The 27,237-nt window shown below is 40.9% G+C and overlaps 1 protein-coding gene across 6 annotated transcripts; it reads left to right on the top strand.

The window, feature by feature from the left end:
- Positions 1-4,008: 4,008 nt before the first annotated feature.
- Positions 4,009-21,562, top strand: PLEKHH3 (pleckstrin homology, MyTH4 and FERM domain containing H3). Of its 6 annotated transcripts, none has more exons than XM_039348195.1 (10): positions 4,010-4,407; positions 11,280-11,338; positions 12,942-13,027; positions 13,144-13,338; positions 13,655-13,812; positions 14,918-15,026; positions 15,433-15,730; positions 18,079-18,286; positions 19,956-20,177; positions 21,003-21,562. In XM_039348195.1, exons 1-9 carry the CDS (start codon positions 4,261-4,263, stop codon positions 19,968-19,970), a joined length of 1,275 nt encoding a protein of 424 aa, XP_039204129.1. In that variant the 5' UTR covers positions 4,010-4,260; the 3' UTR covers positions 19,971-20,177; positions 21,003-21,562. The 6 variants fall into 6 exon arrangements, with proteins under 6 accessions (XP_039204130.1, XP_039204128.1, XP_039204129.1 ...); XM_039348197.1 differs by adding an exon at positions 6,229-6,412 and having other exon boundaries at positions 4,283-4,407; positions 18,079-20,177; XM_039348200.1 differs by adding an exon at positions 11,844-11,898 and having other exon boundaries at positions 4,326-4,407; positions 18,079-20,177.
- Positions 21,563-27,237: the final 5,675 nt, after the last annotated feature.

Raw genomic sequence — 27,237 nt, 5'->3', positions numbered from 1 at the left:
TGGCAGAGCTTTTTGCTCCTTCAGCATTGATTATGAAAGATCATCCATGCCACCAGAGCTTTCTGCTTAGAACTCATTGGACCCAGCCAAGTCCAAGGCCCCTGCAATCTCTTTTTATTGCAACAGATTGATCCCTAGCTTCTATTCTATTTTCCTCTAAGTCAGCGGTTCTCAACCTGTGGGTCGCGAACCCATTTGGGGTCGAATGACCATTTTACGGGGGTCGCCAAACAACGCGATCCGCCATTTTTTTCTCAGCTGGTGGCACCGCGCATGCGCACCGCACATGGGGGCGCCGCCGCACATGGGGGCGCTGCGCATGGGGCGCCACCGCGCATGCGCACCGCGTCCTTATGACTGGGATCACTGGTATAAAAAGGTTAAGAACCACTGCTCTAAGTGTTAGTTTCTCCCCATTTTTTTCACACTTTCAATTTGCCTAGCTACCTCCTTGACCACTATCATTCTCCAACTACGTATGTATGTGTGTATGTATGTATACACATACACACACGCACACACACACACACACACATATATATATATATATATATATATATATAGAGAGAGAGAGAGAGAGAGAGAGAGAGAGAGAGAGAGAGAGAGAGAGAACTGGCACACCTACAAATGGAAGCAAATGTGTTATACCTTTATATCCTGTGTCCACAACTCAGCTGAAACACACCCAATTTTACCAAGGTGCTGCTTGTGAGCCAAGGCAAGCTCAAGCATGTTCGGCATCTGCTAAACTTTAATAGTGGAAACTGCTAGATTCAGAAGTTTGAATAATGCCGGGCTTCTAGTATGAATATGACAATGTTATTTTCAATTTGTTGTGCTTTGAGAGTCTGTCATGCTTTATTTAAAGATTCAAAACAAATTGTTCCCTTCCTCCCCATCTTCTGCTCCCTTCCCCCCCATCACTGAGTTATAACCTGTATTTTTTCATGTAATTTTATGGTAATTTTATACGTTTATACAGATTTAGATATAGATAAATGATTTTATTTTGATGTTGTAAACCACCCAGAGTCACCTTGCAGCAAGATGGAAGACAAATTTAATAAATAAATAAAATCAGAAATGTGAACATTGATGTTTTATCTCAAATTTGTGCACAGTATTATTTTTGTGAAAATTAATATATTCCATCTAGAATATTGGCAAGGAAGGCACCATTTTTCAAATTCTAAAAACACAAGGAGTGTTAAACAAAAGAAGAAAGAGATCACAATTTCTCAGTAGAAATTGCCCATTTAAAGGTAGAGGAGGCTATGCAATGCTAAATGTAATTGTAAAAATAAATATTTCAATTATAGGAATATTTTAGCACGTCATCTCTAGTCTAGAATAATGATATTAGTTAAAAAAACAACTTCAGTGGATGGTTTCCAGGGAGGGAGGGAGGGAGGGAAGGAAGGCGATGGGAATGAGGGAGGGAGGGAGGGAGGGAGGGAGGAAGAAAGGAAGGAAGGAGGGAGATTGGAATGAGAGGGAGGGAGGGTCTGAGGGAAGTCCTGCTTTAGCACTTGGCCATCAGCAGCCCTGCTGCCCTTTCGCCATCACCTTGCCCCATCTACTAGGCTACCCTGATGGTCTCGGATCCTATCACTAAAGATGCTTTGGTTACAAATCTGGGTCTTCTCACATGGAGAAGGAATGGGCCTCCCTCTGACCCAAACAGTTTGCCCTCTTGCACCCACCATAAGCAATTTGGCCAAGGTGAGCGGGCACATCAGCAACAGCAGCCTTGACGAGGAGGTAAGCACAGTCAGGTGACCCCTCGGGGAAGTGAAGCTGGACTAGGTTGGGCTGCAGGGCCCTGGAACCCTAGGAGCTCAAGGGTGGGGCTGGGTGCTTGCCCTCTGCTGCCCAGGGCTCTGGGCGCCCATGCCACTGTCTGGGAGTCCCCTGTGCGGCCCAAGAGGGATGGCAAGGCTCCTCCAATGGACCATGCCCTGGTGCCAACCCCAGTCCCACCCCCTCCACCAGAGACCCCTGGATCTCCCCACACCCCCTCCACCAGAGACCCTGGATCTCCCCACAGCCCCGCCTGCACCACCCACAGGTGCCCCGTAACCTGAGCAACATTGAGCTGGCCATTGACTTTGCTTGTCAAAAGGTTGCAAAAGGGGATCACATGACCCTGTCATAAATATGAATCAGTTGCCAAGCATCCGAATGTAAATCACGTGACCCTGGGGATGCTGCAACGGTCATAAGTGTGAAAAATGGTCATGTCACTTTTTCAATGTCATTGTAACTTCAAACAGTCACTAAGCAAACTGTTGTAAGTGGAGGACTGCCTGTACTTTTATCACTTTTTCCTTTTTTTGTCATCAAGTTTTTGACATCTTGCTAGATGACTGGTGGTACTCAAATATTGCCATATCCTAAAAGTGGTACAATCTGTGAAAAGGTTGAAAAGCTCTGCCTTAACTGGAGAAATAATGAGAGTAATCACCCTCTGGCAACTCCACAGTTTGAGTAAATCCCTCAAAGCTGCTAAAGACTAGCTGCTAGTCAAATATTTTAAGATTTTCAGAACAACCTAGAGCAGGGGTGTCAAACTGCTGGCCTGTGGGCTGGTTGCATAATGCAGAGGCCATGCCCACCCCAGCTCCGACAATGCAAAAAAAGTTGCAATACATTGCAACACGTCACGTGATGAGTTTGACACTCGTGATCTAGAGGGTAAACCTACATTCTGTTTTAAAACTACACTGTTTCACTTTTAAAAAGAGCACAGTATTTGTGGTATTAATGGAAAGAAGCTGAAAAGTTTAATGCTTTTCGGTTTAAAAATAATTACTTATTATCTGGCAGAGAAAAACAGATTTGTGGAAGAGAGCTCCACAGAACTATCCATAATTAAATACAAAATCAATAATGAGGTAAACTGGACAGAATATCACTTTCAGTAACTGCAAATCTCACTATTCAAAAATAGCTAAGGAGAAACAAGAGTTAACAGCATAACAAAAAAGCCCCAAACCCCATCCAGTCCACATCCTGTTTCCCACAATGACTAACCAGAAGGGAAGCTCCAAGTCAGGTCATGAAGCAGGCGCAAACACACACACACACACACACACACACACACACACACACACACGGGGGGGGGGGTGTATGCACGGATGCTCCCTGTTACTTAATAATACACTTAATATGAGTCTGCAGGCTCGGTACGTGCGATATTCAATTACAGTCTTTGGTTACTGAGAGCTAACCTACATATGTTGTAAGTTACTAAATCCAATTTCCAAAATGATTATTTCAGGTCCAGGTGACAAATTGCAAACAGTTAATAAAACCATACAAATCTGAGGAAGGGAGTAACATGAGGTGTATGCATATTTGGTTTATGGATTTGTAGCTGAAAGCAGAGCAGTATTCCTGAAGTTGAAGTCCACGGACCTTAAAGTTACCAAAGTTGTGTTAGAATCTTCAAGGTCGCCTGAAAGCCAAGTATTTATTCCTATCGGGAAGTACTACCGGTCGCTTCGACTTATTAGCAGTGTTCTCATGTTATCTTAACTTAGATCACTTAACCCAATTTCTTGGAATTATAGGACAGAGCTAGACACCACCCTATTTGATCTGCAGCGATTCTCACAAATGCTAGTCAAAAATACAGTTGATCAAGAGTGGTCAGAAGAAGGTGCAGACAGCCCCAATGATTTAAGATGCTTTTTATTGTCCCAGGTTTCCTGCTGCCCTTCAACAATTCAGATTTCTTGGTACCCGTTTCCATTCCCTCCCTCCGCTTTCCATTCTCCGGGAAATAAATACTACACCATCCTGTTCCATTGACGCTTTTGGTATATACTTTATGCTTTTCATGAAGCATTTCAATGTTGGCACCCAACTGCAGTCCCGTTTCCAGCAAACAGAGTGAGGAAAGAGAACGCTCCCGGATTGACCAGCCATCCATTCCCGGCCAACCCAACCCACGTGATGAAATATGCCGCCCCCCCCCCCGGAAAGGGTGGCACTTTCCTGGGCAACCGACAGGGCTTTGCCGTGACGCGCCCCTCCCCCGCTCCTGAACTGGGGCGGGGAAAGTGGTGGCGGGGCAAGAGCCCAGTTAAGCAAGCGGAGCAAACGGCCAGGTCAAGGCGCCAACAGGTTCCCTTCGCTTTCTGTAAGCGCGCCCTGGGCGCTTCAATCAACCAGCCCAGCCCAGCCCGGCTGCCCAACCCTTCTTTCCTTCCTTCCTTCCTTCCCTCTCTGCTTTTACCGCGCAGACCGAAACTACGGATGCCGTTCCCCGGCGGCTTATGGTGGCTGCTGTGCTGCAGGCAAGGCTTCACCTTGCTGCGACGCGACTACTGTGAGGCAAGCAAGGGGGTGGCCGGTGAAGAAGAAGTTGAAGAAACCTTTGAATTACGCAGGCAAGGCGATGAGGTGAGCTGTGCGCAGGCGGGAGCAACCTCAGAGCTTCGTTCCATTCGTTTTGGAGTTCTTTCGAGAGCGAGAAGGAAAACAATCTTATCATTTTTGTGGTCTGGGAAGAAAATGCGTCCCCCGGTGCATTTCACTCCCCTCTGCTGGGGACTCAAAAGATCTTATGTAACTACTAAGGATGCAATAATAAAAAGAGTAAAGTGGTCCTTGGAAGTTTTTCCGGTTTGGAAGATCTTCTATATTACAAAGTATCAACCTAGAACGTGCTTAGTGGCATCCATACATTCTTCTACTGCTTTATTTTAAAGAGTTGCAAAGAAACATGCCTTCATGTCTTACTTAGCCTCATGTCCTTAAATGTACATTGTATTACAATATAGTTATTATTAATAAGATAACTTCATATGTTCAGATTCATTTTTTGAAGAAATTTTGTTATTCTGGTGGAGGAATTCCATTTTTTTGTTAGTTTAATTCTCATCCTACTTTTTCTCCCTTCTAATCTGATTGATTTTATCAGTATTAATGCACAAGGATTTTATTATATCTCGGTAGCTAATTGCCTTCCTTCTGTTGCATATAACAGATAAATTGAGAATTGAAGTGTCAAAATCAGGTTTGGATTATCTGGGGATGGACTTATATGCAGATATGTGCAGCACATTCTCTATTTTTTTGTGAGTCAAACTTGCTTAGATCAAATTAACCCCTAATGGAGAACCTGTGAGCTTCTAGTTTTGCTGTATGGTAACTCCCATCATCATTAAAATGGACTACATTGGCTGAAGCAAAATCCTGAGGGTATGTGTTCTTTACCTTTCAATTAATCCAATTGCAGGAGTGGTTTGCTGACTCAGATGAGCAGAAAAATTAGTGTTTCCTCATATTTATGCCATGCCTCTGCCATGAGTTGTATAGGACAAGTTGATGTCTTGGATGCTTGGAATTTCTCCCTCCACCTTTGTTTCCTTTTAATTATGACAGAGGGTCAAAGAGCTCAGCCTCAGAGTGGAGAGCAAGGCTGAGTGTTGATTGGCATGAACAGCTATCATATAGAGCCCACCAAAATTTTACCAAAGTGTTCATAGTAAGACCTTCAGGTCTCTCACCCCATATTTTGTTCTGTTATTCTTTTTCCCCTAAGAAGCAGAAAGAAAGTTCCTCTGCTACCGCCATTTGAATTTGGTCATTCCCTTCAGAAAAAATAGCCAAATTAGCAAGATGAGCTATTTCTTCCATTCTTGTTTACTAATTGTCTGAAGGGGCATGGGTATGCAAACAAGCATTTCTTGCACTCTTTAAAGCAGTCACATCTTTTTCTAGAGTTTTTATGATCTTGCAGTTAAAAATAGCTGCTATATTTGCACTCTGTTCCAAACTGGGTTTGGGGAATCAAATACGAAGCACAGAAATTATCCAGAAATTACATTTCATAGATACTTTCTACCTTCTGAGCTTAATATTGGTTTTACCACATTTCTAAAATCTTTCTCATTCCAATCAAGTTCAGATTGCTGAGCTCTAGTTCAAATAAATCCATAGTTTAATGGCATGATGATGCCTATACTAGGGCAGAAAAATTCAGCCCCCAAGGAAATATTTCCTTTGTCTGGATAATCTTTTTCATGGCGTCACTTCTTGGCACAGTAAAAAGGCCAAGCTGTCCTTTCTGACAAAACTAAATTGAGGTGTGGGTGGCTGACTGGAGGGCTGGCTAGTTTTAAACCCCAAGGATCTTAAAAAGTTCATTTTAATTCAGAGCTCATATGTGCTGGATATATTTTCTTTTCTGGAGTTTCTCTTTCAGCCTTTATTTCTTAGATAAAAAAGGCACTGTCAAGATGAACGAGACATAACATGTTGAGACAGTTCAGTATAGCTGCTAGAAGAAACTGGCCTGGAGTTCCTTTGTTTTCTACAAATCTGCTATTAGAACGCCAAATGCGGGGGAAAAAAACCCTTCTTTTCAGAGGATCATCTGTCTTGTGGATAGTAACCTTGACCGGTGGGTAGTAACATTGACCAGCCATCCTATCCCTGCCTTTAGCTGCATTGCAGATTTGTGCCCTTTTACTTTCCCCCTCGCTCCCCAACCACCGACCGAAGAGAAATTATGAAACTATATGTTGATGGGAGACAAAGTTGCCTTGTGTTAGAAGCATGTTACAGGGAAGTGCCAAGTGGGAGATGTGGTGTTGGGCGCAAGTTGATTTTGGAACATTTCCTCAACTCCACATTGTCTTGCAGTAGCTGAGGAGCAGTTGCTGCTTAATCCCTCTGAGCAAGAACATGGGAAGCATATGTAATCAATTAAAATAAAAGGATAACAAATGTGCCAAATCTAGTCTATACCCACCACAACAATGGGGTTATTCTGAGAATTAAGAGTCTTGACAGAGCCCATATTATAGTTAAAATGATTTAATTCTGGATAAGCTCCCAATCCATCCTCCTGTTTCCAAATGATCAAATAAAAAGTTCTGGGAATCAACAGCCCTCCTTCGCTCTTCCTTGATATGAAAGGAAGAGTGCCTTTGAAACTACCATTTTGACTTCGCTCTAAGACCCTCTGATAAGACTTTTTTTCATAAATTTTCATAAACTCTTTTAAACCTATGACTGGCTGAGGATTTCAGGAATAATATCCAGAGTGTATGGTAAATGGCAGGTTAAAGAAAACTGATTTTAAACCCATGGCTACTGCAACTTCTGGTAATGTGCTAAATTAAATATACAATAATTTAAAAATTATTTTTGCTACTTCTGAATCTTTTGCCAGCTTAATAAAAAGATTCTGAATATTTCTCCCTCTGTATCATGCTTATTATATAAACCCCTATGACTACCCCGCTCTTATCTTTTTTGACCCCTAAATTATATGCTCAAACCGTGCTGTCTGTGGCTGCCTTTTGCGTGAAGCTACTAGGATCTTCTGGTAAATGTAAACTTATCATTTGTCATGTTGGAGAGATCAGAAACTGAAGTCAGTGGTTGTCAACTAGACTTGCTGAAGTATCGCCTATTCAGAGGGCATCTGCCATACTTGAGATAGGATAGACCATTGTCTCACCCCCACACATTTTTTTTTCCAGGAAGCAGAACTAAAAGATGGAGCAAATGGAAACACAGACTCTTAATTTTAATCAGAAAACAGAAACTTGGAAATAGATCTATGCGTATATGCTATTTCCACCATTACTAATTGCTTAAAAAGGCAGGGTTTTGTTTTTGTTTTGTTTTTTGGTACTTTGGAAGCTATTGTATCCTTGGAAAATTTCTTCCTGCCATTGTTTCCTTTATAGAAAGGCAATACTCTATAAATCTTTTAACATTTGAAGTTTTGATCAAGCATTCCTTTCAGTAGTTTTATATTCTAGGGCTTTAATCTGAGGGCTTTTTTTTGCATGATAAATAGAAGTTCTTGGATTTTACAGCCCATACAATTCTATTTGGCAGTTCTACCAAACAAAAATAGTGCCATGCTATTGCACTGTTCAAATATAATTATGTAAACATAGTCTTTATCTAGATTCAGGAGCAACTTTCTCACTTGAACTCATTTTATATTTATTGATAGTTTTCCTCACTACTGAGTTTTTAAAAAGTACATTCTTCTCAGTATTCCTCATATAGTCTTTATTTAAATTCAAATTTAAATGCATTATTTTCGTTCACCTTTTCCTGTGTAAAATTCCAAAAAAGGGGAATATTGATTTGAGGCTGAATGATGTCTATTTTAATTTCCTGCTCATTTTTTTAAAAATCCTAAGAATAACTGGTTTTTCAAGAGAAGTCCTGGTTCAAGAGAAGTCATGGTACTTTAAAAATAAATATTTTTTACACCGTAAGTCTTTATTACAGATAAACAATTATCTACATTGGATCATTAAAACCCTCTGCTATGGGTATTTGAATAAGCTGCTCTGAATTTTATAAATCAGAATTCCCATCTGTAATAGAATGTCTAAGCCTGTGAGGAGGCTTTATTATTTTTCCCCTTAAGCCCTTTTGTCTCGGCATCTCCTATTTTGGAGTAGCAACTTGTTAATTCCTGCTATCACCACTTCTTTATCTCCGGGAACTTCATTTGTCATGTTTTCCCCTAACTTTGTTTTATGAGAGAAGTAGGGCTCTCACAATCTGTGCTGCCTTTCTGGTGAGTGAATGATAAAAATACAGGAAAGCAGCACAATTTCATAGCAGAACCTCCTTAGAGGTTTGTGTCTAAATAAGATTCATCCCCTTTTCCTTCTTTGAAGCCAATCCCATTAAATATAAACAAAATCAAATTTAACCTTTTTTTAAAAAAAAGAGAAATACAACATGCATACTCTTTTTAACTTTAAATATAAAAATGCAAATATTCATTGCTATTAAAGATAAATAACAGCTGTTCAGATACCAATACTGTGGTCACCAATTTAAAAGTTACAAAGAAAATAAAGTGCTCTCAGTAGACTATCAGATGGTACTGGGTTGTTACAAATTGCACACATTCTTTCCTTTTCTAGCTATTTTTTGGTGCAGTACTAAGTCAAGCCTAATGTTCCCAGTACAAATAAGGAAGCTGAATGTGTAACATTAGCCGTTTGTCCATGTCAGGCTGGACATAGTGATATTTATTTTATTTATAATCTGTATGCAACCAAGAGCCATGCCTTGAAAAGTGGATTGTATGTCAGAGCTTGAGAAAATGTGTATTGTATATCTGAGCTGGCAGCTTGTGCAGGTGACAGTCCCAAACAATAAATATACTCTTGTCAGGTAGGTATCTTCATTTAGGTAAGAACTGGACAACATCTGTTTTACTGGGTATGAGCATTATCTGCTTATTTTCAGTGCTTTTGAGGGAACCGTGCATAGAGAAAGAGTTAAAAGTAAATAATGACAGTGGCGAGGATGAGGAAGCTGTTCTACAAGCCGTCAGACTTCCTCATCCATTTTTTTCCTGCCATACATTGTGTCATTGTTAGCTTTGAGTGTATCAGAATTATGATTCATATTCATTGTTTTAATGAAAATCTGTAGAGCATCCTAAAGATTTGAAGTTTCGTATTTCTCTTTTTAATTGATGGGAATTGAATTCCAGACAAGTTACTGTATATTTCTGACAGAAGCTTTTTTTAGAGATATCTGCTTCCTAAAAGTAAAATGGCTGTTAATTGGCTGCAGCAGGAAGGACAGCAGGTAATTGAAGGAAGCATATATTTCAACCCTCATATTCTACAAGTTATAAGAACAATGTTGAGGAATCAGAACATGACCAAATTTTAATACGATATAATGTTATACTCTTGATTTTGATTCACTCTGTCATAAAACTGAAGAACTGTAAGGTTGTACATATTCAGCATTACTGAAATGTCAGGTTTGTTTTGGTCCACTTACAAGTTACAAATTCAGTAATTAATTTCAAACAAAGCTAGCCTGTTGTAAAGTTAATCCCATTGATGTTTGGATATCAGTATCTTTCCCTCTCATGATAATAAAGACATTTACATCATACCTGTTTTCAGAAGTGCATCTTTCTATTCATCCTCAGTCTTTTTTTTCCTGCTTTCCCTCCTCAGAATGAAAATAATTAAAATCAGTTAGATGGTGTTTTACAATAACAAGCTCCATGGTGACTCAGGGGAACTGGAGCATGAGAGATGTGAAAAGCACTATATAAATGCAAAAGCTAAGTTTCAAACATGTGAGACTATAAAATGTTTTATAGTTTTATAGTTCTTGCTAAGTGCCTCAGACATAATTTAAATAATATTTTAGAGCTTATAATCCAGCTATATCTGCAGTTCAGTATACAATTTTTAGAAGTGAATTATGATGGGAAAATTAATTTTTGCAATTATTTCTTGGACATTTTTATTTTTTTCAGTTCTGATGTTGTTTAATCTTTCCATGCTCTGTTGATGGTTGCTAGTCTCCCTTACAGAATCATGATGAGCTATGCCAACTTGAGCCAAGTTACAACAGGTGTTAAAATGCCACAGGACAGTTGGTGTCCTGTCTATTAAGCAGTACCTGTTGCAGTAGCTCCCTGCTTTTCCCTATTCAGTTTGACTTTATATATAGTCTTTCTCTCTCTCTTGCTCACTCTCTCTCTCTTTTTCCCCCTCCCTGCAGCTTAGAACAAATCCAGCAGCATTTTTTTTATTTGTGGCATCTTTGTGGGGACTATGTCTAGACTGTATAAAGTTTTAGATCCTACAGTTCCATCAAACTCTCACGACTGCATCTCAAACTTGCTTACAATTTTTGCCAACATTAGGGAATTTACATGAATTATGTGCCTGAGACTATATTTTCCTGTCTTCTGTTAGGACTTGCCTGCTCCTTCCCCCTCTCCCCTTGCAGGGGAAGGAAGCATTGGCTACAATAGGACTTTTGGGGGCGGCTGTATCTTACCCAACAGAGTGCTTGTGCAATTCTGAAGAGACTGCAGCCCAACACCGAGGTCAGCTGAGGATACAGGAACTTGTTCAGCTGCTGCAGCTTGCAGGATGTGAGAAGGTTGATTAGCTAGACTTTGGCTTGGGAGGGGCAGTAGTGCAGACTAGGTAGCCTGGGAAAGCTGCAAATTAATAATATACTTCCTTGTAAGGTTGGGAGGCGTCCTGCCTATATGAATATTATGTATGCGTTCCCATTTTCTGTTTAAATAACCTCTTACTTTTGAATGTATAAATGATGAAATTGCAGAACAACATATTACCTATCTTGGAATTCTAATTTCTAACTCTTTCAGAATGTCTTCTGCCCTCATTCTCCTTAAATCTAATTCTCATGCTTTTTATGTTCAATTCTGAATGAATCCTGATGACATTCCTCTTCTTTCTCTTTCTCTCTCTATTCACCCCATTTTTTCTCAGGACTCTATCTTGCAAGTGAACCTCACTCAACCCAGTTGTGCTAGCAGTTGTTCCGAAAGGTAAGCATAAGAGAATTGTATATGAGGCATGGGGAGCAGAGGGCAACCGGCATTGCAATCGGGAAGATGTTTTCATGGGAGAATGCTGCATGTTAGTCAGAGTCACATTTCCGGCTACTGTTCTCATAAAAAAAGGGGAAATGCTTAATATTCATTTGACTGACCACTCTAAAACATCCTCTGTTCCAGACCAGAAGCTTCACATCCCTCCTTTCCCTATGGTTTTCCTCTGAGAAAGATTCCATCTTCAGTCTTCAAGCTGACAGTTTGTTAAACTGAGAAGCAAAAAGGAGAAAGAAATGGAAAACATAATGTTCATGATTACTTTGCATATTAGGGTTCAGTCCTAGTATTGGGTATAATTCCCAAGTCTCCCCTAAGATCAAATTAATACCTTCCAAGTGTATCAGTCCTGATGTTTTCAGTTTGTTCTCAACTGGAAAGCCAAAAAAATCCATGGAAAGAATTCTGCCTGGTGATCCATACATCTCCCACTCTGTTTCAGAGCTAATAGTTCCCAGCTGGGATCAGGGATAGCCAGGCAGGAAGTAACTATTTGGGTGAGTGATTCCTACTTCTTATCTGTTGCCAAGGTGGGCCTGGGAAAAGGCAGAGTGAAGTAGAAGTTTCTTTTGTGAGGCTGAAGCCATGGAATTCTGCTCCAAGAGAAAGCTGGGAGAAAGGGGCGGGGGGGGGAGTGAGATAGAAGCAGGGAAATGTGAAAATAGAAGACATAAGAAGAACCTGGGAATGTACTTAATTTTTACTTGAACCCCAAAGACTAATCATAGTACGAGAACAAATCAAATAGAAATAGAAAAGTACTTGATAATGCCTTGAACACCTGCAAAGATAAATCGTATCTGCAGTAATTTCTGAGATTGGACTATCTGCAATGTGTTATAAGGAATCATGAATAGGGAGGAGGAGGAGGAGGAGGCATTCTCTTCCCTTCCTTTCCTCTCCCACACCCCGCGCTTTCTCTCTCGATGCACAGATGCCAAGATCTCTCTTTCTACATATCTTCCCCGCTCATCTCAGGCAATCCAGCCAGCATCCTCTCCTCAGCTGAGCTCCTTCATTTCCCAAATTCTTGGCAGCCCTTCTATATAAACAGCTTATTTTTAGTTTGAGGTTAACAGTGCAAAATCTCAGACTAGTTTCCCAGCACTGTGGAAGAAATGGGATTGAGGGGCAATATTATTCCTCTTTCCTTATAAAAAGGGGGAGACTTGGGAATTATATCCCAATATGAGAATAAAAGTGTACAGAAGAGATAATCTACTGAGAAAGCACCTGATGGTTTTCCAAAACTTCTCAGGCTCATCTTTGCAAAACCATTGGTGTTGGTAATACAGTGCTGCTGTTATGACTTAAAATCTAACTGCCATCAGTGGTGACTCCTGATCCATCAAATGAAAGCCCATGGGTTGGGATAGATAACATCAGGAGCCCAACAAATTGTTGTTGTTGGGTTTTTTGGGGAGGGGGGAATTGAAAGAGATGGGTTTAATCTTATGGAAAGATCAATCAATCTCCTTTCATTTGTATTGATATAGGTCTGACTAATGCCTGTTTTTTCTTCTCTGTTTGCTGCCTTCAGGTCTTTGCCAGTAACTGAAGAGACTCACAGTCTTATCACAGAGAACTGTGGAAGGATGCAATATGAACCTGATGCTATTGTGAAAGGTGGGAACTTAGATTCAAGTTTGTTTGTCTCCTCCCCCCCCCTTTTTTATTTTTTTAAAAAAAGTAATCTAATGATCTTAAATCTGAAAGGACTCGGCTTTTTTTTCATCTTCCAGGCTGGCTGCAGAGAGAGGTCCGAGGAGGTATTAAAACTCCCTGGCTGCGTCCTCGCAAATACTGGTTTGTGTTGACAGAAGATTCCCTAGACTACTACAGCGGGTGTGAGGTGAGCGCCCAACGCCTTGGATCCCTTGTTCTCACTAGCCTCTGCTCTGTGCTGTGGCCTGACAAGCAAACCTATAAGGAAACAGGTAAAGATTGTCTGCTCTCGGATAGTTAAAGAATTTTGTGCTCAGTTTTAATACCATTGTAGTTTCTTTGTGGCAGCAGGAATGAATGATTTCAGCAAAGGCTTGGTTTTTGAGTTTTCTTACCAGGCTGTGGTCAGCTACTAACATATTCAAATTCTATAGATTTACTTAAGAAGCATTTTTAATTTTTGCCACTTTTTGCATAGTAAAAATATAATCCATGCATTTTAAGAAAATAGGTCAAATTTCCTTACACTTGCCTATGTTTATCTTCATATTAATTATATATGAGTACTTCTGTCTCCCATTCCTCCAGGCTACTGGGCAGTGACAGTTTTTGGCAGAAAGCACTGCTACCGACTCTATACAGAACATTTAAATGAAGCTGTACACTGGGTTTGTGCTTTGCAGAAGGTTATCATCAGCAAGGCCCCTTTGCAGACCCCCACACAACTCCTCATGCATGACATTGAGGTGAGGAACCAAATGAGCACAAAGACATGTTGTTGGGAGTAGGAATGGGGACATGGTTAACTGGCAATAGGAATCTGGGAGAGGATTTTGGCAAAAATAATCAAGGAAACATGTGGTGATTTTTCTCTGAAGTGGGGACAGAAAACAATAATCACATGCAATGTTTTGAGTGGGCCAGGAACTCAGTCCTTTATGGTTAAATTGATAGCTTTGATTTCAATGTAATGTTAAGTGCATCAAAATATTTTGATATTTACTTTTTAAAACCATATGGCAATGAGCAGATCTTATTCAGGAGGATGCTATGAATAGTCATTAAATTAAATTTCAGTAAGTTATTTGTAAGTGTAAAGATACAGTCCTCAACTTATGACCACAACTGAGCCCAAAATTTCTGTTGCTAAGTGAAACAGTTGCTAAGTGAGTTTTGTTTCATTTTACAACATTTCTTGCCACCGTTGTTAAGTGAATCACCACAATTGTTAAATTAGTAACACGGTTATTAAGTGAATCTGGCTTCTCCATTGACTTTGCTTATTGGAAGGTCACAAAATGTGATCACATGACCCTGGAACACTGCAAATGTCATAAATATGAACCAACTGTCAAGTTGTCTAAATTTTGATCACATGACCATGGAAATGCTACAATGATCATAAATATCATAAACAATCATAAGTCACTTTTTCGGTGCTGCTGTAACTTCGAATAATGATTAAATGAATGGTTATAAATCGAGGACTACTTTTATTTCTGTTATTTAATTTCAATTCATCTCCACAGCTGTACTATTGTATACATATTTTGTCCATTTCTCCTAAGGCTTTCATTATAAAATACAGATGGAGATTGGAAGATTCTTGAAGCCTCTGGGTCAATCACAGATAACGGCAATTACTGAAGTGCCATTCCCTTTACAAAGACAACAGCCATCTTAGCACATTCTGCTTAGGAGGATGCTATGTTGGAATATGGCAACTCTAGAGACTGGACCTTAGTTCTAACAATTTTGCATGAGGAACCTGATGTTAATTTCAGTAATCTTATTAAGTAGAAATATAGACTAAATCTCTCCCCTCCTCCCATTTTCCTCTTTCTATTGCAGGAGAACCGCGACAGCCCAGAAATCTTGGATCAAATTTATCGCAATAATCCCATCCTATGTTATACAGCTGGCCCAATTTATGCACCTCTTCTGCCCTTCCCTTATGCAGGTGGGTAGCTAGTAATCAGAATCCATAACTTATTGACTTCATTATTTGTTGCATGCTAAAGTTGTGTTACTTGTGGTCTTTCAGGAGCATGGCCCTGAGGGGCCCTCCAAAACTCATCACCTCACTAAAGTTTAAGATACCAGAAATGAAACATTGTTAAATGTTAAAAAAAATATTATATCAACTATATTGAATTTAAATGAAAACAAATCTCAAAAACTCAATATTTAAAGACCAAATGCAGTACTTGACTTAAATACAAACTGTGTGCATGAAATATTCCAATTCTCTGCCTTACAGAGGAGAAAATAAGAGCAAGTGCTTGAGCAGATCTTAAATGTATAATACCTAATTGTTGTTTTTTTCTTATCTTCTTCCTCTCATCCCACCTTGCCCAATTTTGCAGCTCAGGGTGGCCAAGGTTATGCAGGGCTTCGTGATGAAGCTGTCAAACTCTTCCATTCACTACAACAGCTTGAAGAAATGCGAGATCCAATCCTTCTCATGCAGGGGGTGCTGCAAACTTGCCATGACCTTCCAGCCCTAGTGGATGAAATATTCTGCCAACTGGTGAAACAGACAACAGAGCCACCTATTACAGGGGCACCCACAGATTTGCGCTATTGGCAGCTGCTTGTGTGTATGAGCTACACATTTATACCTTCTATGCCTATACTCTGCTATTTGCATCTGCATCTACAGCGGTGAGCCAGGGAAATGGGAAACAGTGCAAAACATGTCTAATGCAGAAGTGGAAACTTGGGATATTCCATCTGTTGAGGAATTACAACTCCTAGCATCGTTCACTATTAGCTTTGCTAGTTGGTGCTGCTGGTAGGTGTAGTTCAGCAATAGTGGGATGGCCGTGAGTTCCCATTCTTAATGAAATACTTTGGTCACAAACTTTCAGCACTGAATGCAGAGCAACTAGCAAAGACTATTTCACACAATCTGAGGGAAGTGAAAGGGTGGGAGAGTCCCTGTTCAACATCCTTCTTTGTTTTATATGCAGGAGGATGTGAACAAAGATGTCCTCCCTTTTTAATGTGTCCAGAGACAACATGATTTCAGTTGCCAATAAATTTCCATTAAGTCTGCTTATGGTCTAGAAGGCAGGAAGTGGATTAGAAAGATAATTCATTTGACACATTTGAGCAATGTGCAAGGCAGGCCTTTAGAGAGAATATTTTTGTAGGTGCAGTATTATTTATACATCTGTTTCTTTATTCTTCAGTTTGATCGGAACATTTAATGAATAATATTTGAAAAAATAGCTTCAACCCAGGAGCCTCTGAAACCCTGAAATATGTCCCCCAGTCCAAACCTTCCAAACAATTTCATGTGTTAGTAATTTTTTTTATTTTGTTCAAAAAGTTAAAATACAAATTCCAAGAAATTAACAACAAAAACTGTGCATTAAAGAGAACAAAAAACAAAACATGTACAATTATTATCCCCTCTGTTTGATTACTGATAATTATATTGCAGCAATGTTAGTTTCTCCCCCTTGCGAAGCTGGCCCACAATCAATAAACTTCTATATCTATTTACAACCAACTTAGCCTGTCATCTATCTACTATATGTAAAAACAAAATAGTTAACAGATAAATCAATAGCAAAGGTAAACCTCAAAGCCCTCTGTTAACTATCTCTCATATTTAACATAGAAAGTCTACAGTGGCTTCTCCCACAAATCACCACAATCATTATCTCTGATCCATTCGGGATCAAATATCTTCATTTTGTTTTTAATAATAAAACTTTCCCTTAAGATTTTTAGTGGAAGTTTTCCCAACAATACCTCTTCCAATATTCTACACCTCTGTTGTAAATATCTCCACCACATCCATTGTTGAAGCAGTCTCACTGTGAACCAAGATATAAAGTCTCTTGTCAGTTTTTGTTTGGTTAGGTATAATCGATCGATCTTCCCAGGAACATCAAGTCCAAATTATTTACCAATATGGCATGATAAGTCCATCTTCTTAACAGAGTCCAGTTGATCAGTCATCAAATTTGCCAATTCTAAGTCTGTAAAATCCAGATCTTCAAATTTCTGCAACAGGCCTTCTGCTTTCCAGCCAAACTACTCCAAATCTGCCATCATAGACTTAGATTACAGTCCATCCATTTGTCAGTCTGGCTTGGTTATATTTGTTTACATCTGGGTATTCTCTTTAGGTCGATTTGAAACCCAGGTAATTTTATTAAGCTTTTAACCAAAGTTTTCAATTTGAAGTTGTAGATTAAAAAACATTTTTCTGTGAAGATAGCCCACCAGACTTTATCTTTAGCTTGATCCATTATTTGCATTTTTAATATAAGGCAGACTCTCTTGTATTTGAACTTATACAACCAATGAAAACAATTCCTTTCTAAAACGAAAAGGATAAATGTAACAAAATAGCTACATAGAACATTGAAGAAGAAAAAAAGGAAAAGCTCCATCAAAAATTTAAAAAGAAAAAATCCAGACCAGAGCTTTTTAAAAGTTAAATTCTGCAGTGAAATCCCATATAGATGTGAATCCAGTCTGGTTGGTCTCATTACTGAGAAAGTTGCCAGTGAAAGCCAAAGAAGCTCACAGTGGGGGAAAAAACCAAAAACAATAAAGCAAAGAAGGAAAGTTAACATTAAAATCCAGCAAGGGGTTAGAGTAAATCAGCCTTCAACCAGTCAATTAACTTTTAAAAATAAGAATTAAAAAAATAATATGCATTTAAAAGTGAAGATGTGCTTAAAAAAACGAACAGCTGAAAGGAAAGATGTAGACTGGGATTCTCCAACTGCCCCTACTAGGAATTGCAACATCCAGGATTCCTCTTCCCAGGAGGGTCCATGGTTGTCCAAGAGTCCTAGCTGCTCCCATTTGAGCCAGCAGCCAAAGAACTTTCTTTGGCAGCAAAATCAGCTGTTTGTCAGCAAGAGAAGCAAATCCCCATCACCATCACCACTCAGTCTGCCATCTTGGAGGGAAGTTGGTGCAGTATTCTAATTAATGAAACTTAATGGAATTACTCACCTAATACTTTATCTTCCCTGACCCAACAGGATGGAGAAATTGTTCCCAAGATCACCAGTGACCCACTATGGACATTTAATCACACAAGCTCTGCACAAAAGCAAAGGGCGGGAGTGTGTGCCCTCCTTGGATGAGATTGTAGCACTAATAGGAAGCCAGGAAATCCCACACTCCATGCATTGTACTGGTACTACCACCTATTATGTGGCCATCACATCTAATGCTACAGCCCAGAAGGTGAGCAGATTACTTAATTGGTGAGATGCAAAAAAGGCTGCACGTAGGATATAACTGATGCTGGCAATGTAACTTTTATCTCTTCTTGGAAATAGCAAGTTCTACAACTCTAGTTTCTTACCAACAGCCAGGAATTAGGCTTATATAGTGTGTTTCCCCGAAAATAAGACCCAACCAGAAAATAAGCCCTAGCATGATTTTTCAGGATGCTCCAAAGCCTCCAAAAATAAGCCCTAGTTAAGATTGTCAGCCAGGCAGATGCATTTAGTACCATATTTCTACGAATATAAGCCCTAACCAGAAAATAATAAGCCACAATGCATCTTTTGGAACAAAAATTAAAATAAGACCCGGTCTTATTTTGGGGGAAACATGGTAGCATCATTTAACTATGTAGTCTGGTAGAACAATTACATTTGGCTTTTTATTCTCCATATAAATTGCTAAATCATTTTCTTCCTCTCCTCATCCCATTTATTTTTCTTCAGCATGTTTGACACTGATGTTTGCAGCACTGAGTACTTTCCTACTGGACATTATTAGGCCTTTTGTCATCCCTTCCTTTGTCATCTTATCCCAGATGACTCAAGAACTGATGTTGCATTTAGGTGTGGCCTGTATCTCCAATTCATTTATCTTCCACATGGAGAACTGGCAGCATAAGCAATCCTGTTCAACAAATGTACTAAATAGTTTTATCAGGTTTGAAAAAAATTCCCATAAAAATATGTGTATCAGTTATAGCTAAATTGAGAAAAGGGACCAAGAGTTGACAGTATGTTTAGAATCTTCATTGTAAAACAACAACAACGAGGTATGGAGCATGTCTGGCTGCAGCAACCAGTATGGCATCAGATTGGCTTATATGAGAGACCAGCTATCCCCAATTACATCTATCAATTAGATTCTTCAGAAGAGGCATGATCTGGGTCCCACCTGTAAGGGAATGCAATCAGGTGAGATCCAGGAAGGGAGGCCTTTTATACCTTGGTTGCAGATTGTGTTGTCTAAGTTTTTATTTAATCATTTTTATATTGTACTTTGTTTTTAAACATTATTGGGCAACAATTAAATAATGTATTTGAGAGATGATATAAAATAGATGAATGAATGAATACATAAATAAGAGTAGCTTGCTTTTGTAGTGAAGAAGCCTCTCTTTGTCAGGTTGGGATAGAACTAAGCAAAATAAAAATTCGAATTTGCAAGACTTTAAAGCTATAATTTGGAAACAATGCATTCTGTAAGTCAAAAACCCCTATTGTTAACTTTGAAAGGAGATGTCTGTCCCTACCCCAATGGACTGACTTTCTTGCCTAAATGTTCTAGCTATGGTGGACAGGCATTATACTGGAGATCTTGAAACTATGGTTCAATTACAAGGGTGTCTCAATCCTTTGCAGCAGCCAACAGTGTGCATTGCTTTTTAGTGCTGGAGATAAGGGTCATCCTGTGTGAGAGATCAAGCCCAAAGTGGAGAATTTTATTCCAAAATTTAGCCATACAAGCTGTCCACTAGTAATAGTTTCCTATCTTTAAGGAGACACTCAGAATTTGAAGGGCAACTTTGTTATATCCCTGCTTCAGTTTTGTATTAACCTGCTTTATTCTTATTCAACACCCTTTATTCTTCAGCATCATATAATTACACACTATTACCTGCCTCCAGGGCCTTTTGTGTTAGGGCATTGTCTGTTGGATTTTGGATCTTCTTTGGCCAAACGATAAGTAGAGAAGCAAGAACATCTACATAGCGGTACCCTGAAGGCCATTTCTCTGATGTGGGTCATCATCTGTTAAAGAAATGGAGTATGGGACAGCTGAAGGCATGGAAGCCTCTTTGAATCAGTCTGGAAAGTGATTAGCTCTGCCCTTTCCAGCTTATCCTCAGGTGAGTTACTCCATCTGGAGAATATGAAAATAGATTGGTACCAATTTGGACAAAGCCGCATGTGAAAGAGCAGACGAAAATATTTTAAGAATTTGGTTAGGTTCTTGATTAGGACTAGGAATTATTCTTCTATTAAGAATAGTTGATACATATGAGAATTGTCTAGAGGCAACTGAGATTGTGTGATATCATTTTAACATCTCTTGATGGGTGAGTTTTGCTTTAATATATTGCTGCAAACATCCATTGTTCCTCTGCCTTCATACATAGTTAACCAATGTATCTTATTCCCAACCCCTGCTAATTTTTTCTGTTAACAATCTATATATCTTGTCCAAAAGGTTGAAGGTTTGTTCAGTACAAGGAACCAGTAACAAATGTAGGGTATTGAAGACCAAAAGCTCTGCACTCCTATACTATTCTGAATCCAGCTCTGCTACAATGTATGATGTTTGATTAATGCATATGTTAAATATTTAATATAAAAGTGTAAGAACATGATTGCTTGTACTCAGTTTATATATCTATAAACCCCATATGTGGTTTGTTTAACATGGCAAGTTAGTTTTACCCAACTTTAGCAAATCTGAACAAAAAATGTATCCTTACTAGGCTGCTAATTAGCTATGCATGCTAGTTGACTGAAGCAAACTAAGTTCCACTGACAGTTCCGTTTGTTCGGCATTCCAATTTTTCACACTCAGAAGAGCTGCAACGTGGTATTTCCAACTGTATGTTCTGTGTCTTTGACATTTCTCCAGCTTTTCTGACTGAAAGGATGTACTGTATACCAAACTCTTCTTTAATTTTCTCTTTGTTTTGCAGTTGTCCAAGAGATGGAAGGTATTTGGAAGGCAGTTATATCCTGGGAGGACACTAGTGTTTATCTGCCTCCAAAGACCTGTTGCTTTCTTTTTTTAGATGAAGACAATTCTGCAGCATCAACAGATAAGCATGTTCAGCTTCAAGAACTCCAAGTAATCACACAAACAGGGAAATATTCCCCAAAATGCCAGTGGTAGAATTTTGAGTTGACTCCTATGTATCCTGGCAGGAGTCTTAGATCAGCATATATTCTGGTCATTGAAAGGAATAATAGTGATATTGTTCGCTCCTAAGGAGCTGATAAACTATGTCTTCTATATCAGTGGCCCCCAACCTTTTGGGCACCAAGGACCAGTTCTGTGGAGAGAGGTTTTTCCATGGACCGGAGAGAATGTGGTTTCGCGTGCCATGGATGGGGCTTTGCTTGTTTGCATGGCCCGGTTTCTGGCATGCCGCAGAGGGGTGCCAGTCCTCAGACCAAGGGTTCGAGACTCCTGTTCTATACAGAGGGATTCTTCGTTTCCATGACTGTTTTGATTAAATACTTTTTGTACAAAGTGTCTTCTTGTTCTGTTCTCCTGTGTAAAACAAAACAACCCTTTGTTTCAAAGAAAGCTGAAGACAGTTTTATTGCTTTCCCTTTCCTTCATCTAAATGATAGCTGGTATACTATTCCTACTGACACAGTCTATCAAACAAAGGTTATAGAAATTAGTCAGAGCCATTATTTTCTCCCCTTTGGTTGCCTCTTAAGAATATATATTGAGGGATAAAGAAATAATAATTATTTAGAGGTAGTCCTTGATTTAAAGGTCATGCATTCAGCAACTGTTTGAATAAAGACTAAACAAAGGGACTAACAATCCCTGCCCAAAGATACGGGCGCTGCATCACTCCTGTGTCATATGAACAAAATTTGGATGTTGGCAATCCTCCTGCTCTTATGGATTGCATTCTGGATATTATGTTTAGGAAGGAGAGCTGGCCTATCTGCCTCTCAGCTTCCCTCCATATTAGGAGATTGTGGCCTCAGTTTGAGGAAGTCCACAAGTGTGGCAAGCTATGAAAGGGTGAGAAGGAGAGTGCGGACCCAGCAGGTTGGGAAGCAGAGCACGGGCTGCTTCAGAGTAGGGGGGTAACCAGGGCAGGCCATATGAGAGTTGAAGAGGTGCTGCAATGGACGCCTGGCCTGCACTAGGTATCCCAGCACCTCCCACCCCTGAAGCACCCTGTGGTTCACTTGATGACCACAATGGGGAGAGCAGAGATTGGGGTTGTAAAGGCAATCATGTAGGCACCTTAATGACTATTATAATCAGTAACTAATAGTGGGTTCCATTACTGTTGTAAGTTGAGGACTACCTGTGGCCTTATTGTGGGGTGCTGATTAAGATATATTAAAAGGATGGCTACAAACCGTACACATTAAAGCCAAAGAATACCAGCATTTTTTCCAAGCATTTGCACCTTGTTAAACAGTGAACATCATAACCTACTTTATATTCTCTTTCCACAGGAATCCAGAAATTATGAATGTGAAAGCAAAAAAAAATGCTTCTAAATACTTGCAGTTATTTTCCACATAAAAAGAATTATTTATGCAATAGATAAAATATTCTTTAAAAAGCTAATAACTTTCTTAAAATTAAGCACTGTTCTGCTTTCCTGATCAACACAAACATAAAACCAGAAGATACAAACTCTCCCAAATACCAAGGTGCTGACTTTTCAAAATTAAACCCCCGACATGCACAATGCTATAATAAAGCATCATCTTTTTTCTTTACATTTCCCCAAAATTAGGCTAATAGCAATCTAGTTTCTAAAATTCTTTCTAAGTCTTTAACAACTGCTCTATTTTAAATCACATGACCAGGAGAGAAGGGAGGGGCTTAAAAATAGCAAGGTCAGTAACATACTGAGACACTGCTCAAAAGCCTCTCCCATAGGTATGCACTGGGTGAAGTTCTTCTGGATTATTTTTCTCCACAGTGCTAAATTGCTTTGGCTTACTTTCTAATCATTCTTTGGCCATAGCAAATCTGTTCCCGTTCTGTTTTTGGAAAACTATCCTGCTGATTGGCAAGCAGGCAGGCAGAATCCCAAGTTTCTTCACATACTTTTCTCTCTGACATTCCATTGGGCAGGAAAGAATAAAAAGGATAGTGAACATATTATCCCTCCGTGAACCCAGTCTACTGTATGTTTTTTTGTCAGTTAGCTTTTGGTATAAAGCAAGATTATATTTAATCAGTTCTGGGATAAATATGGAATTACTATAAAATTCTTCTTTTTCAGGACAGGATCAAATGGAGGCATTTGCTTAGCTACTTTCAGGGAGGAGAAAAGATGGGGAAAAATTAAGTAGAATTCATTGAAGTTCATTAAAAATGCTCCCAACTCCCAGGTGATCAACTCAAAGTGCCATGGGCAATAGAAGGATTATTGACACAGAAGCAGACAGATTAACTACTGAAAATCACTGTGGCAGGTAAATAGCAGAAGAATAAAGTATGCTAGCTCAAATGATATGAAGTCTTGATTGTTATGACAATTGTAATTCCTCTGTCACTGACAAAATGGAGCAGTATTTGCCCAAGTAGCTTCACAATCAAAGTCACTATGCTTCCTCATTGCTGGCATAGATATCCACTGCCTGGCTTACCCTTCCTGTTTTAATCTGTCTTCATCTATTATATGCTAATGGAGTTGCAGATTAAATGCTGAGTAATATAAATTGCCAGAAACTTATGCAGGAAATACAGGTTTGGATTATTTTAAAACGCCTATAGATATTTCTCTTCATTATCCATTCAGAGATTTCCTCAGCAGAAACGTGCAAATAAAAATAGCTTAAAACAGAAAAAGCATTTGAAGAATGTTAAAAATAAACAAAAAAAACAGGCATATTGCTTGATGTTAACTTAGCCAGATTCCTTTAGAAAGGAGAAAGCTGGGGTTAATGATAGCTCACCAAGTAGATGGGGCGTTGACTTACCTGAACGCCTTTTCTCAGCAGGATGATGTAGAGTCCAATGGATGGGTTCTATGACAGCCTTCCTGCCCAGCAGACTGGGTAAAAAACTTTGGCCACACCCCTTCCTCTGGGCGTGACCCCAGTTTTGACTTAGGCGAGAAACTTTGTTGGAATCAATATTGCAGCTCTTTATTACCTACCTGCCTAGACCTAACCCCTGGGTGGGCTTGGACTCTACATCATCCTGCTGAGAAAAGGCGTTCAGGTAAGTCAACGCCCCTTCTCCAGCAGGATGGCTGTAGAGTCCAATGGATGGGACATACCAAAGCCCTCATGTCCCCCTGGGAGGGAAGTCTAGGCTACCGAATTCTGAGCAGATACGACTTGCTGTAGCACTCTTCTACCAAAGGCAGCATCTGATGCAGCCAGGGAGTCTAAACGGTAATGCCGGATAAAGACAGACGGTGAAGACCACGTCGCTGCCTTACAAATTTCTTCTACCGGCGCTTGTGTTAGCCACGCCGCCGAAGTGGCTGCGCTCCGTGTTGAGTGGGCAGTCACATGTGCGGGTGCTGGTAGTTCCTGCGAGACGTAGGCCTGGGCTATGCAGGCTCTGATCCACCTACCTATGTGGAAGAAGACACCTTCTTTCCCATAGATGATGGTTGAAAGGAAACAAATAATGCTTCTGTCTTGCGGAATGTCAACGTGCGTTTCACGTAGAAACACAGCGCTCTACGCACGTCCAGCTTGTGCCATCTATGCTCTAGCCTGTGTTTGGGTTTTGGGCAGAAATCGGGAAGAATCAATTCCTGAGATCTGTGAAAGATGCTGTTTACCTTCGGAATGAAGGCCGGGTCTGGCCTAAGGACGACCCTGTCCTTGAAGAAGGTACACAGATCCTTCCTTACTGATAGTGCCGCTAGTTCTGAAATTCTTCTTGCTGAAGTGATTGCCACGAGGAAGGCCACCTTCAGTGATAGGTGGTGAAGAGAACATGAATCAAGGGGCTCAAATGGTGCTGATGTCAAGGCTAGAAGGACTTTAGGCAGGTCCCAAGACGGGTACCTGTGAATGACGGGGGGCTTTGTGTTGGACGCCCCCTTTAAAAAGGCGCTAATCACTGGATGTTGCGCTAGGGATGTCAAGTTGTCGCAAGAGAGAACAGTTGAGAGGGCCGATATCTGTCTGCGAATAGTGTTGACTGACAGGCCCTTGTTAAGACCCTCCAGGAGGTAATCTAGAATATTGGGGATGGATACTGTAGCTGGATCTAGGCGCACAGAAGCGCACCACCTACAAAAGCCTTTCCATGTAGCATCGTAAATCCTGTTCATGGACGCTCGTCGTGAAGCTTGTATGATCGATATCACCCCTGCCGAGTAAGCTTGCTTGGCTAAACTTTGCCGCTCAAATGCCAAGCGGCTAGTTGTAGCCACTGGGGGTCTGGGTGCACAAACTTGCCCTGGCTGAGAGTTACTCTGTCCGGGGGAATCCTCCACGGGGGTGATATCGAAAGGTCCATGAGGTCGGCAAACCACGGGCGCCGTGGCCAATGCGGGGCAATGCAGACTATCTCTGTGCCTTCCCGGATCAGCTTGCGTATGGTCGCCGGTATTAAGGGCAATGGTGGGAAGGCGTACAGGAGATGCGCCGGCCACCGACACCTGAGAGCATCCGTTCCCTCCGACCCCGGAGACGGGAATCTGGAGAAGAACCTGGGGAGTTGTGTGTTCTTGTGGTTGGCAAATAGGTCCAGGTGCGGTTGCCCGAATCTCCGGGAGATCTCCTCGAACAGAGCCGGATCCAGGTGCCATTCCGCCTGATCCACCTTGGCTCTGCTCAGGCAGTCTGCCTGGGTGTTTGCCTCCCCCGAGATGTGTTCTGCCTTGATAGAACTCACGTTGGTTTCTGCCCACCAAGCCAGAGCTAATGCCTCCTTCATTAGTTCCGCTGATCGTGTTCCCCCTTCCTTGTTTACATGGGCCTTAGCTGCTACATTGTCCGTTAACACGAGGACGTGCCTCCCTGTTACTAGATGTGAGAAATGGCGTAGGGCCAGGTGGATGGCCCGGAGCTCTAGCCAATTGATGCTGTGTGAGAGGTCCTTCTGGTCCCACTGGCCCTGTGCTATCTGGGTTCCCAAGTGGGCTCCCCATCCGAACCGGCTCGCATCTGTCGTGAGCGTGACCCTGTTCGGCTCTTTGAATATACTCCCCTTGAGTATCTTGGGAGATATCCACCATTTCAGAGATCTCATCACCTGTGCTGGTACCAAGACCTTCCTGTTGGAGGTGCTGAGATTCCTCCTCTGGTAGGGTAGGAGGAACCACTGCAACTCCCTCGAGTGGAGTCTTGCCCATGGTATAATGCCCATGCAAGATATCATCTTTCCCAGGAGTTTCGAGAGCTGTATCAAGGGCACTCTCCTGATTCTCTGAATTTGTTGAATTAGCTTGGATATGCTGATTCGTCGATCCTGGGAAAGAGTCTATTACTGCGCCTAGGTGTTGCAGTCTCCTTGAGGGAGTGAGATGACTTTTGGCCAAATTGACCGAGAATCCATGCCCCTGCAGGGCTCGGATTGTGGTCTTGAGATCTACCTTGCTTGTTCCTGAGATCTGGACTGGATCAAGATGTCGTCCAGATAGAACTGTACGCGAACCGGCATCAGTCTGAGATGGGCCGCTATTACAGCTAGAATCTTGGTAAATACCCTTGGCGCTGAGGATAGTCCGAAGGGTAGGGCCCTGTATTGGTAATGTCGGCCCGCGTAGGTGAATCTGAGGAATTTCCGGTAGCTGGGATGAATGGGGATGTGTAGGTACGCCTCTGTTAGGTCTATTGAGGATAGTAGATCCTCTTCCCTGACGCTGGCTAGGATGGATTTCAAGGAGTGCATCTTGAACCTCCTGTATTTTATGTAATAATTCAGGCCCTTCAGGTCCAATATTGCTCTCCATCCTCCTGACGGCTTCGGGATAACGAAGAGGATGGAATAAAATCCTCTTCCTTCCTCTCCCCTTGGTACTCTCTCTATGGCTTGAATTGACAGGAGGTGAGCTATGGCCAAAGTTAGCAACCTTGCCTTGTGTACCTTTCTGGAGATGGGACATCTGATGAACCGGCTTGGTGGGGGAGAACAGAAGTCTAAGGTCAGGCCATGCCTGATCGTTTCCAAGACCCAGGAGTCGGTAGTGGTCTGCTCCCAGACCTCGATGAAATTTCCTAACCGACCCCCGATGGGAGTGTCCTGTT

Source organism: Crotalus tigris, unplaced genomic scaffold (genome assembly GCF_016545835.1).
Source record: "Crotalus tigris isolate CLP2741 ecotype Arizona unplaced genomic scaffold, ASM1654583v1 scf7180000018124.1459596, whole genome shotgun sequence".
Lineage (NCBI taxonomy): Eukaryota > Metazoa > Chordata > Lepidosauria > Squamata > Viperidae > Crotalus > Crotalus tigris.
This window is presented reverse-complemented; position numbering and strand designations above follow the sequence as displayed.

Bases quoted from the DNA above. Each gene is read 5' to 3' on its own strand.
- PLEKHH3 (XM_039348194.1), top strand. From the start codon at position 4,261: ATGCCGTTCCCCGGCGGCTTATGGTGGCTGCTGTGCTGCAGGCAAGGC. The intron at 11,339-12,941 runs GTAAGCATAAGA...TGCTGCCTTCAG, and splicing joins GCTAGCAGTTGTTCCGAAAG to GTCTTTGCCAGTAACTGAAG. The intron at 15,027-15,432 runs GTGGGTAGCTAG...CCAATTTTGCAG, and splicing joins TCTGCCCTTCCCTTATGCAG to CTCAGGGTGGCCAAGGTTAT.